Genomic DNA, 12,374 nt, shown 5'->3' with positions numbered 1-12,374 from the left:
GGAGCCTTCTGCTGTGCTGCTGCCTCAGACCTTCTGTCTCCAAACATCTCACTTTCCTGCGATAATGAAGTTGTGCAGATAGAGGGGTTTCAAGTAGAAGCTAACACCTGCAGGAATGTGACAGAAGCCCTATTTTCAGCATCATGAGATACCGGATTGCTCAGTAATATGGGCTGCAAAACAGTTTCCAAATGGGAGACAACTTAACATTGAATCATGAATTTCAAAGACTGAAATAGTCTCGTTGCTCATAGTGTGTCTTGTGCTTGTTTAAAACCAAGTCAGTGAAAACATGTTTTTTTTTTCATTATTATTTTTTTTTAACCTTTATTTCACTTATTGGACTAGACCTCCTCCTTTTTTAAGCTCAAAGCCCTCTTCTCCTTCAGCTTTGCAGCATTGTGCTGCTGTAACTGTTTAAAAAAAAATAAAATCACTGTTTTTTTTTTTGTTTTTTTTTTTTGAATGCAGAAATAATTAGGTCATATAATTTTATTGAAAGCTTGTTTTGTAGACTAAAGTTGATGTTTATAGACCATATCTATTGGAAAAAGTGCGAGGGAGAAAGTGCAGAGATCAGAGAAACCTCTCTGTGAGGAGTTACCGCTTGTACTTGGCAACATGACTACAGGTGGTTTGAGCAAGACTGTTGTTGAAACAGCTGTTTTTAAGCCCAAGTCTCCCAAAAAGGCCTGCACTTCTGCTCTGATATGGTTCTTTGTCTCCTCTCTGTCACGTGCTGAGGGTCCAAATGACATAAGTAACACATAAGAACAAAGGTAAAGAAAATTCCTTATTCTAGAAAGTTTTTTTTTTTCATTTTTAGCTTGGAACAAGTGTTGATAATTGTGAGGAAATGCAGGGCTGAAAAAAAAAAAAAAAAAAAAAAAAACCATTTTGCAGTGACTTAAGCCATTAATCTATAACATTCAGTGGATATTGTTTTATTATTGCATATTCAAGAGAAATCAAATAGCACCCCTGACCCATGGCCTGAGGTGAGTGGTACAGCACTGCACATCTATTCTCTTATGGCTCTTGCAGGCGATTTGCAAAAGCCCTGCAGCACAGAATATCACTGCCTTAAGGCGATGTGTTTAAAACAGTATTGTTTGGGAAGGTCAGTTAGCTGGGAGTGGAGTTGCCCTCCCTGAACTGGTGGCTTTCTAAACAAACCCAGACATTTTAGTTGATTTCTTTGGACTTATTCCTGTTTGTTATTCCTGTCTGTGTTGCTGCAGTTCAGAAATGCTGCATTAATCAAGTGAGAAATACATCATTGCAGCAATTTTGGTAACCAGGATCTCAGTCCATCTCTGTAACATCTCTTTTTTATTATAAGTAATCCTTGGGCTTGTGTTCTCAGAGGTAAGGGCTGTTCTGCTGTTGTTTTTTTGTATACGTGGGCAGATCTTGTTCCCTTTGAGGAGGGAAGGTTTATGTCCCAGGGTGCCTCAAAGGCATTTCAGCTGTCCTTCCTGGGAGTTTCTTTCTCTGGAGTCTCCTTGTGAAATGATGGTAGGGAAATTGGTACTTAATGTTCTGGGGGTTTTCTATTGTCCTTTATAATGCCATTATAATTTAGGTCATATTTCTATCTCTCCTAATGCTCCCAAGCATTTTGTTTACTCTAGCTCAGTACCCATTACACTACAGCAGCTATTTATATTGCTTCCTCTGAGGGGATAATGTCTAAAAAGCTGATAAATTCAGAATCCCTATTTGCATACATGAATATATTATTTGTCCCAATGTGCATTTTTATCCCAATTGAAATTCATTTCCCAAGCTATTGCTCAGGTACCAAATGCGTTTAAATCCTCATAGAGCTGCTCTCAATCCTCTGGGGTTGTTACAAGCTCCAGCTGAACAGCATGGAGTCAGGGGAGCTCTTACAGCTGGCCCTTCTTTGCTCCACGTTGTTCCTCTGACTTTAGCACTGGCACCTACATCTCCATCAGCCCACACTGGTGCAGAAGTAAGCTTGTGGTCCAGCTCATCTGGTCAGTTATTTTTTAGTTTTCAACTATATTTGTCATTAAAGTAGTTTGAGTAAAGTTTCCTACAGTTGTGCATTCTGTCTCTCTGTGGAAGGAAAAACATGAAAATAGCAGTGGGCACATCCTGTCATTTGGTGCTACTTAGCCATAATTCCCATACAGGTAATCATTCACACAGCGTGCATCAGAACGCGTCTCCTCTTGCTTTACAGTAATTGTCTTGGGACCATATCTAGAACCCTGTCTCTCCTGTCTGCACCAGAACTATGGGCCTTTTCCCATCCTCTAGGGATGTCTTGCTTCATTGTCTGATTTGAGCAGCACCTAGCAGTGTGCATTGTGTGGGACCGTTTCCAAGCCATGGGCTGTTTGGAGGTGCTAACAGTCACCCTGCCAGCTTTCTTACTCACCCATGCTAGGTAGCCAAACTGTTTCTTCAGGTGTTGTGGTAAGAGCACCTTCTCAAATGATAGGCATGACTTTCTTGTCCTTGAATAGAACAAGCCATTACCTGCCTGTCCATCATGAGCTTGTGCATGCATTTTGTTCCACTCAAATAATGCAGGCTGGCACTAGCTGTGAGGGTCAATGTCAGCAATAATTTTTTTCATATCAGGGCCAGCGGTGCTGAACTTAGGATCAAATTATTTTACTTCAGGTAAAAGAGATATCTTAATCCTTTCTTTCTGAAACTTACTCTGTTCCCTTATCTCACTACTGAACGTGTGATCGTTTCCCACTAGGTGTGTTTGGACTCTGGCGTATACTGTGTGGGTGTCAGTGAGCATCAGAGTTCTGCTGCCTTCCTGCAGGCTCACTTCAGCTTCTCCAGCTCAACTGAAAGCCTTCTGAACTCCCAAGTTTTGTGAAATTCACAGAAATGTCAGCTTAGTAACAACAACAAAAATAGCAGGTAGGATGCTGGGAGTGAGTAGAACGGGGATAGGACATGTGCTCCTGCTCTGCTGGCATGTAAGGAACGGCCACCTCCAGAGTATTGCAGCATCTCAATGCCTCCATCCATTCCTTTTGCCCATTCATTCCACAGCTGACTGAGGTCAGTTCTGAAGTAGTGCTGCTTGGATAACCTGCGTGGGTGTAAGGATATTGTCATCTGCAAGTCTTTAAACTGTCAATGTTGTTTTTTCTTTATAAACTTTACAGGAAATTATTCCAACAGTTCTCTTTACTGTAACTGACTTTTTTTTTTTTTTTTTTTTTTAATAATAATGCTGCTTTTTACTACTACTCTAAATAATGCATTAGTTTTGTGATATTGAAACGGAACTTTGTAGCTTTCTTTTGGGTTTGGTCGTATTTTTAAGTATCTTATTCTTACTGGAAGACTTTGTTAGTTGCTACAGTGAACACTCAATACACATCTTGGATGAACTGTTTGATCTCCTGAAAATAATCACCTATTAGACATTAATTTGATGGGAGCAGAATGAAATAGAAGGGCAGACCAAGCCAGCTCAGGCAAATGTGATAATACTGGACAAGGCTTGAAATACAGTGTGTGTAATCACCACGCGTGTGTGGCTAAAATGGCAGAGGTCTTGCTTGTGACTGTTAGCAGGCTGAAGTTCAGCTGTCCATGATGTCACATCATTGTGGTGATGCACAAGAGAGGTCTAAACAGTTTGGATGTTGGCTTTATGGAGCTGCTTAATGTCTCCATGAGGATCTGCCTAGGCCTGTAATTGTTGGGAGCAACACTGAAAGTTGGACTGCAGGCAACTCAAGGACCCTTCAGGATGGGTTTGTTTGTCAGGATAATTGGTCATTAGATGTGGTTTTGTGGAACTGCTTTTGTGGAGTTAAGTGGAAAATTCATGTTTCTAGAGGAGCTGATAGCAGAAAGACAATACCTCTTATCTTTCTGAACTTCATTTGCTTTTATGTGGCCTGTGAGATGGAGTGCAACCATAGAAAAACTGCTCTGCCTCAGTCAGCCCCAAGACTTGTAACTGTCCCAGCATCAAAAGCTCTTCGAAAGCTTTGGTCTCAGTATTGTACAGCAATACAAGTTTCAATTTGGCGTTCAGGTAACTGAAGATAATTTCTGTTAAGTGTGCGTGTGTGAGTGTGCATCTTAATTCTGAAATGTCTTTTGAACTGTTTTAACAGAGCTAATAAAAAGGTGCAATTCTAACTCTGCTTTTGACGTGTGATGGTAACAGGCAAGGAGAAACAGTCATTTTGGCTTTCTACAGAAAGATAGGCTTTGCTTTGAAAAGCTTGATATGTTTATTTTATGCAATTTACATCCAAATTGAGCAGAGGTAAGTTGCAGCATATAAATTCTACTTGAGAAAATGTAATTTTTCCTTAATGAAAGAAATTCACATCATGAAGTTGGGGAATTTCCGTTAACGTGAGGGAAGCAAATATTTTGAGCCTGCCATTGTTGAGAAAGCTCCTGGTTTCCTGCAAGGAGCAGGTCGTTTCCAGCCTCAGTGATTCTATGCTTCTTTTCACTATTATGTTAATCAAGACCTTCCTTAGTTTTTATGGTGAGAAGATGTCACATTTGCCCCTCTGCCTCACAGGATCCCAGTGAGCAGTCTTTGCAGAGACACGGCTCCAGTAATGGAGAAAGCTTGCTGACAGGGAGGTAAGGACCTTTAGGATATTTTCCCCCCTCTTTCAGTGTCTGCAAGGCATCAGAGTTGCACATCAGCATGACGCAGACCTGAACTTGCAAACATACTTTTGGGCTAAGCAGGTGCAGCCTCCCATGAGAATAGCATTGTTTGGCAGGTAAAGTGCATGCAGAGGTTTGGCATTTTGGCTTCTGCGTTAAAAACCTGGGTTTGTAAGGACTAAACCTGCTATCTGTTTACTTACCCATGATTAAGATGTAATCCATCTCCTAGCTGGGTTACTTCTCAGAAGTACAAAAAATAAGTGATGGCCACTAAGTGGAAACAAGAAACAAAACTCCTTCTCCATCCCTATCTTGGTTATTCTATCAAAGCCTTTTTTTCTATTTTGAGTAGTTGGTTGACATTTCTCTGAGCAGACATGCATAGGTTTAGCAATCTTCTCTCTTTTTTGTGGAAATTAACAGCATGCTGCATCAAGTGTTAATATGGTGCATTTATAGCATGTTCTCCTGGCAGGGGGATTGGAAAAGTGCTCTTGAGATGTCACCTGCTGTGAATCAGACCATATGCACATTGGCTGCCATTGCCATAGAGAGAGGAAAATTTTAAAAAACTTCATTATTGTGGGAGTGTAGGAAAGCACCAGTTACTGTGGCTTGTGGTATGCAGTACTGAAATAAAATGAAGCATTTCTGCATTGGAGTACAAATAGTTGTTTTGTTTTTGATTTGTATCGTTCCCATTTAGCTGTGGGGTCAGCTGTACTTAGATGAGATGCTGTCACTCTTAAGTTTCAATTACTTCTGAGCTAATATGGAGGGAAAGTAACTTCCCATTGTCAATCCTCTGCTTCAGCTTGGAAATATTTTGCTGTGGTAGTGACTATGGCCATTATGTAAAAATGATCATTTCTGTCAGAAGAACACAAAAGAACCAGAGTTCAGGGGAAAAAGTGGAATTGAAACTGAGGCAAATGGGGAAGGGGGAATGTGGGAATGTACTTGAATGTAAGGAGGAATGGTTTCACGCATGAAATACGAATGAACATGCTTGATGTTAAAACTCAGTCTTAAAAATCTTCATGTTTTTGAAAGGATCCAGTGAGAAAGGAGAATAATAAAACTCATGCAGTTTGTCCCAGTTCTGTAACGTGAAGATCTTATAGCTAATGTAAGAGGAGGTGGGTATTACTAAGGAGTCCATGGGCAGAAATATTTACATGGGCACTGTTAGTAAAATAGAGATTGTGATAATGTTCTGGCTTTTGGTAAATGATGAATTGGAGAAAAAGTTGTATTTGCACTTTAAATTATTCAGCATAGCCCCTGTTAAGCCAAATATTTGCATGTGCTTAACTACTTCTGAAAAGCATACAGCAGATGTTTGGCTTTAGTAACAGTTCTGCACAGTTCTTCCCACTTGGAGTTACAGAGAATTGGAGCTGTAAATAGCTAAGAAGGCTGAATTCCAAGGTAAGCTCTCTTGCGCTGGCTCTCGCTCCATGCTGATGGTGAGTCGACGCTGAGATGGGCTCAGCAGCTGCCTGGGAAGTGGTGTGAGTGGGCATGGGAATTTGTGGGCTGATGTCTGACTTCCCAGGATGTCTCTCAAGTCCTAAGCTGGAATTATTCATTTTTTCTGGTAAAGTCTGAGGGTATTTTCCAGCCCTGTAGTTTCCCAGCTGATGTACTGCAGATGTGCGGTTCAGTCTCAGGACACAGCTCACCAGAGCAAAAACCCTTTCTGGAAGCTTTGTGCTGGTACCCAACATCCACATGCGGGAATGCCCAGGAGGGCACCCACAGACTGTAAATCAGGGAGCTGATGGGTGCTCTGCCATGCCTGCCTGCGTGACGGTGCTTGCTGCCCAAAGCAGGCCGTTGGTTAAGAACGGGTTTGGGACAAACTAGAGTTGCTTTTCTGACTGTTCTTGTTTTTAAATATTTTCTGTTTCCTTCTGTTGTGACAGATGAATGTAATTCTTTCAGCAGTGAAAATAAAACATTTGAGATGCATATTTTAGTGGACCATAGCTTTAGCTTAACCAGAAACACTGTCATACTGAAAAGCAAATTTATCTCCTTTTTTGGCTTCTATTAAAGATTTATTTTTTGTTTCTAATGACATTTCTGATATATGACTGAACCTATTGCATCTCACAACAAGCATTTGCACTTCAGGGATTCTACTTCTGTGTCTGCAATCTTTAAAAGTGTTTTATCCGCTCAGTGGTAATACAGATGAGGCCGTAATAAAACGATCCCCTGAAATTTTTCCTCTGTTCAAAGCGTGCTGTACATAGATTCCTAAAAGTAGTTTACACTATAATTCAATGTTTTATCAAAAGGCAACACTATTTAGGCAACAGCACTAAACCATATATGTAAGACTTGATACTTGAAGGAATTCTGGTTGGCTGTGTAACTTAATAGTGTTCAGAGGGCTATGATCTTATTGCAGTCAGTCTTGCATGCATGAGCAAGGAGCTCATGTAAAAGCAAAAATGGAAGAAACAAGTGTATGGAATGTGGAAAAGGCCACATGGGAGAAATATAGGAATGTAGTCAGGGCATGCAGGGATGCCATGAGGAAGACTAAGGCCCACTTGGAGTTACATCTGGTGAAGAAAGTCTAGGACAAGAAGAAAGGCTTCTTTAACTGTGTCAATAGCAAAAGGCAGACTAGAGAAATGTGGATCTGTTGCTGATTGAGGTGAGTGCCCTGGTAACAGAGGCACCGAGAAGATGGAATTACTGAGTGCCTTCTTTGCTTCATTCTTCACTTCTGAGGCTGCCCCTTGGGAATCCAACACCCTGGATTGAAAGAGCGTCTGGGGAATTGAAGACTTCATCAAGGATAATCTGTTCAGAGATTGTCTTGCACACAAATCTATGGGCCTTGATAGGATGCACCCATGAGTGCTGAGGGAGCTGACAGAAGTGACTGACAAGCCACTCTCTATCATCTTTGAAAGGCTGTAGAAAATGGGAGAGGTGCCTATGGACTGGAGTAAAGCCAATGTCATGCAGTGAGGAGACAGCAGTGGATGCTGTGTACTTTGATTTCTGCAAGGCTTTTGATACTGTGTCCCTTAATATCCTCTTGTAACTTCCAATTTTATTTTCTTACAGAGAACATGCAAACTTGCATTGGTGTTTTTTTTTCCTCTGACCTAAGACTGTTTATTCTAATTAAATCAATGTTTCTCCTTTCAGCTTGAAATTAACACAATATTTTTAAGTACTGTAATAACATTGGTTCTTATCTTAGCTTAAATCTTAGGTATTTAAGGTTAGTGTAATATTGCTGGGTCTTAAATATATTCCAGATGCTTGGATGTGGTAACTGATGTTTAATATTTTGAGGTTTCTTTTTTCAGTTCATCTTCATCTCCCCTTAAAACTTGTTGAAATGTGGGACATAGATGACTTGATGACCAGTTGGAGTTGTTACTGTTTCAGGAGTTACATTGGTGAGAAATAATAGTTTTTGAAAAAGCAGAAGTGAGATGAGGAGACGTGATTGCTCCTTGGAGTGCTATTATCAGTCTGCTGCAGTTGAGCTGCAAAAACCTACAGTGATCAGCTCCTGTCAGCAGTCCTGTGGGGACAGATGTTCATGCTGTTGTGTCTCAGTGCAGTGGTGTGGGTGTTTTTCTCAGTGCCTGTTCATCATCCAGCACCAAGCGCTCCAGAAAGAGCTTTATTGAAGCTTTTTTGTCTTTTTTAAATGCACACATGCCAGAAATTGGAATTCCCCCCCCAATTTTTTTTTGTTATGTTTTGTTTTGTTTTGCTTTCTTTTTATCATTTGGGTATTTTTCTGGTTGAGTGTGTAAGTTTTTCTTGCCTATGACTGTTTTTGTGATTTTGATAAGAAAATTGGGAAAATAAACTGTTTGGAGCAAACCTCCTGAGTGGGCTCCTGAGGGAATTAATTTTCTTTTTTCCCTGTTTTCCTTTTCCCCTGGAGAATTTGTTGTGCTTTTCCTCTAGTGGTTCCATAGTTACTGAGTTACTGGTACTGTACTTATGAGCCTAAAGCTTCAATTTCCTTGCATAACAAGTTTTTGAATATGAGGAAAACCAAATGGAGAGTGGGATCTCAGCTAACCAGGTAGATTTAGATGAGCTATTAGAAAGAAGTTCTCTATATGAGTGTGGTGAGACACTGGAATAGGCTGCTCAGGGAGGTTGTGGATGCCCCATCCCTGGAAGCACTCAAGGCCAGGCTGGATGGTGTGTGAGCAACCTGGTCTAAAGGGAGGTGTCCCTGCCTATAGCAGGGGGTTGGAATTAGATGATCTTGAAGGTCCCTTCCAACCCAAACCATTCTGTGATTGTAATTTCCAGAGTCTTTGCTGAGATTAAAAGGAGCTCTGCTTGCTGTGTAAAGGAGCCCTCCCCTTGTGCAACTGTAGGGAGGTGTCAGACACCCGGGAGGCTAAAATATTCCAGTAATATGGCTGTCTGAATTGAGTTAGTTAAACATCACAGCTTGCTTCCTTTCCTTTTTCGTAAATCTAGTATTTTTCCTCCAGAGAACTGACACGTTCTTGCTTGAATCTTTTTGTGTTATTTTTTGGATTGGAACATGTTTCTATCATAGTAGTGTCCTTCGGATTAACCAAAATGTTGTCAGAGTATTGACTATTCAGATCTTAGAGAAATTCTAATTTTTTTTCAGTACTTAATGGAACTAACTTGTTAGTGGAAACTCTGCTTCCTTTTGGCATGTGCAATGCTGAGCACCATCCAGAAGGAGTATTTTGTGGTGCAAATGAGAACACGGCTGCACATATGTGTTATTCTGTAAGCTCAGTTTGTGGGAGGGAATGATAGCACAACTTCAGTAACATATCACTGAGGTGGATCAGGCTGTGTTAACTCCAAAGCTGTAAGTGGGGGAATAGTCTGTTTGTTTGACTTGGAATGAAATGCAGCGGTTCTGTAACCACGGTAGGAAGCTATATGCAGAAACTGGCAATGAAGTCTGAGTCAAGTGTTTTGCTTGGGAAAATTGAAAGCACTTAAACCCTTTTTATACAATAGCTTGTTCTTATGATGCTATAACTCCCTCCCCATTTCATGCTTCTGTTGCTAGGAAGTTCATTGTATTTGTCACAATGTTTTTTAATGTGAAGGAATATTTTTAAATAATTCAGTTCTAGGCTACAGAAATATGTTAATTCTCTTTAATGGAGCAATAAAATTAAGTTTTAAATAACTTCTGAATGTTAATCACTCTAAATACACTCTGGGATTCATCCAGACCTGTCTTGGCCAGTGCATTTCTCTGTTTTTTTTTTTTCTTATACATGTGGAATTTGGTGTTATCTTCTTATTTTTCCTCCTTTGCTGGCCTCAAAGCACGATTAGAGAAGGTCATGAACTGGGTTCAGTGATGTTTTTCTTGGGAGAGGTTCTGCTGGGAAGTGTGTTTGAATGTTGAGTCGTGGCTCACTCAGGCGATTGAGCATCAGCTGTAATAAGCAGAACCCCTCAATAGCATCACTTCCCCTCAGTGCTGCAAAGCATAAGGCTGAAGCGGGAAGAATAAAATAAAGGTTTTGCTTTATGGAAATTTGGACTTAGTAAAGCAAACTCAAGATTATTGCTTTGGATGCATGGTTATCTGATGTACACTTGTGTGTATGAATGAGATGAACTTTGTTTAACAGAAGCAGTGTTGCACTATTATACGCTGTGTATGCTGTCTATGTCTTAGCAATCGAATAGTTTATAGCCACCTTTATGTAAGCTGGTTGACTAATTGTGTATCAAATATTTCTTTTCCAGATCTGGCTTGAGTGAAGTTTGACAAAAAATGCTACAGCGGTTTTGTCTCTGGAAGTGGTTAGCTGTAGGGATTGCCGTGGCTATTATCTTAGCAAGTTCCTTGGCCCTAAACGATGAAGGTAAGGCTTCTGCTGTGGGAATGTAGCCGTGGGAAGGATGGGATGATTCTGTGATTTGTTTGTTACTCCTCCTATCATTACATGAACAAACGGGTGTAATACTTGATAGTAAAGAGGCTTTGCAATAAAGGAATGGTTGGATATGTTGGCATTTGAATCTTCTTGGTCTTTTTCTTAATAGAGGGGTTGATTCAGGTAAGATTAAGTGAATAGTTAGTTGCTGTTGGTCAATAGTAGACACATTCTTACAGCTGGATTTTGTTTCAGAAAACTCTTCTGATAGACAGGAATATACTGTTACAAAGTAGAGTAATTCTGCTTCTATGACTTGTTCATTTTTTTTTGTGTTAAGTAGTACTTTTTCTTGCTAGTAGTACTAATCATTGTCCACATCTGTTTTTCATTCTGTTCTATCCCCCAGACCAACCCCATATTGTACTTGATTGTGATGACACGAGAAAACTAACTTCATCTTGGCCATTTTTATGTACTGTCATTACAGCTCTTATTCTTGATGCTGAAGTGTATGAGCTGCTTCATGTTTTAGATGCTTGACCTCTGCTTGGATACATTTAGCTTGTTTGCTCATAATGTATTATAGTGAGCCGTTGGACCTTATGTTAATCTCAGCAATGGTTGCCAAGTGCTCTTTGTGCAGCAAAACCATAGAACCGAGGGAGGAGAGGCTGCGTGGCACCAGGAACTCCCCCAGCCTGTTCAGTAGTGTGACAGGAGCAGGTGCTGGAGAGCAATGGGGAGGAAAGCAGAATGATGGGATGGCAGGGTGCTGTATCCCTTCTGGCTAAAGGAAAAGATTGTCAGGGCAGGCTGAAAATACAAAGCTATACTGCCCACTGCAGTGTTCTTTGTAGCTGAGTAGGTAATGTGATAATAGGCATCTAAAAGGATGTCTCGGATGAAAATAAGGTTGGCTGTGAATTTCACTTGAACACTAATTCCTAATGATTCATGAATGATGCTGATGCATGCAAACCATGTGGCAAAGATGCCCCAGAAATTATGGTATTAGCCAGTAGGACATTTCAAAATAGGAAAACAGATTCCCCAGGTGTCAGTCCCTGTTATTTTCTCCTTGTTATCTGACAAACTTCCATCTTCTTACCTTTTTATTAAGGCTTCTTTAGAGGAAGAGAAAGATATTTGTCCATGTCTATATGTCAAGCTGTTGTTCATTAATGATTACGTGCTTGAAAATGCTTAGTGACTTCCTTACTTAGAACAGCTGCCAAGCCTGTACCTAGCAGTTAGTCATCTGTTGTTCACGTGGCTGTGCTGCCTGATGGCATTGCAGGGCAGGAGAAAAGCCCTGCAGCTTCCTGGTTCTGTTCAGGAGTAATGAAAACAGTGTCATAGACAGATAGTAATGGCAGTAGAAATTCAACAAATATGGCTTTTTGTTTGTTTTCGTTTCTTAAATCGCCTTTCAGTATTTTGACTTACCTGCTTCTGGTGTTCCGTGTTTGCAGTAATTCCATGAACACATGCCGGTAAAACTTTTACTCCTGTCACCAGAAAATGGAGAAGACTCAAATACAGAATATCTTTAAGTCATGTCTAAATCTTTTGGATGTCTTACAGATAATAGTCTATCTTCTCCAGCTATCCACCACTTTGAAGGCTGTATTCAGTCCTATCAGGGTTTTGCAGGCTTCCTTTTAGTGTTTTAACCTAGATTCTTGAAATTGCATTTTCTGTTTAAGCCAGTGCTTCAGACAGACTTACAGTGATTCCTGCTAGTGTGACCACCTAACAATATTCCTCCTGGGTTGTTTTTTAAATGTTTTGGCTTGATTCATTTTGTTTAACTCAGAACTCAGGTTTGTGTTT

At 40.4% G+C, this 12,374-nt stretch overlaps 1 protein-coding gene across 1 annotated transcript in view; it reads left to right on the top strand.

Annotated features, from left to right (window-relative positions):
* PCDH15 (protocadherin related 15) overlaps positions 1-12,374 on the top strand; it is a 383,291-nt gene that overhangs the window by 67,351 nt on the left and 303,566 nt on the right. The window contains exon 2 of the mRNA XM_042862789.1: positions 10,408-10,526. Coding sequence (XP_042718723.1) covers positions 10,436-10,526 — 91 coding nt within the window. The 5' untranslated portion in view covers positions 10,408-10,435. The remainder of the gene's footprint in view (positions 1-10,407; positions 10,527-12,374) is intronic.

Source organism: Lagopus leucura, unplaced genomic scaffold, assembly GCF_019238085.1.
Source record: "Lagopus leucura isolate 7727_CA_CO unplaced genomic scaffold, USGS_WTPT01 Super-Scaffold_739, whole genome shotgun sequence".
Lineage (NCBI taxonomy): Eukaryota > Metazoa > Chordata > Aves > Galliformes > Phasianidae > Lagopus > Lagopus leucura.
The sequence above is the reverse complement of the archived record's forward strand: the minus strand, read 5'-3'. Positions and strand labels throughout refer to the sequence as shown.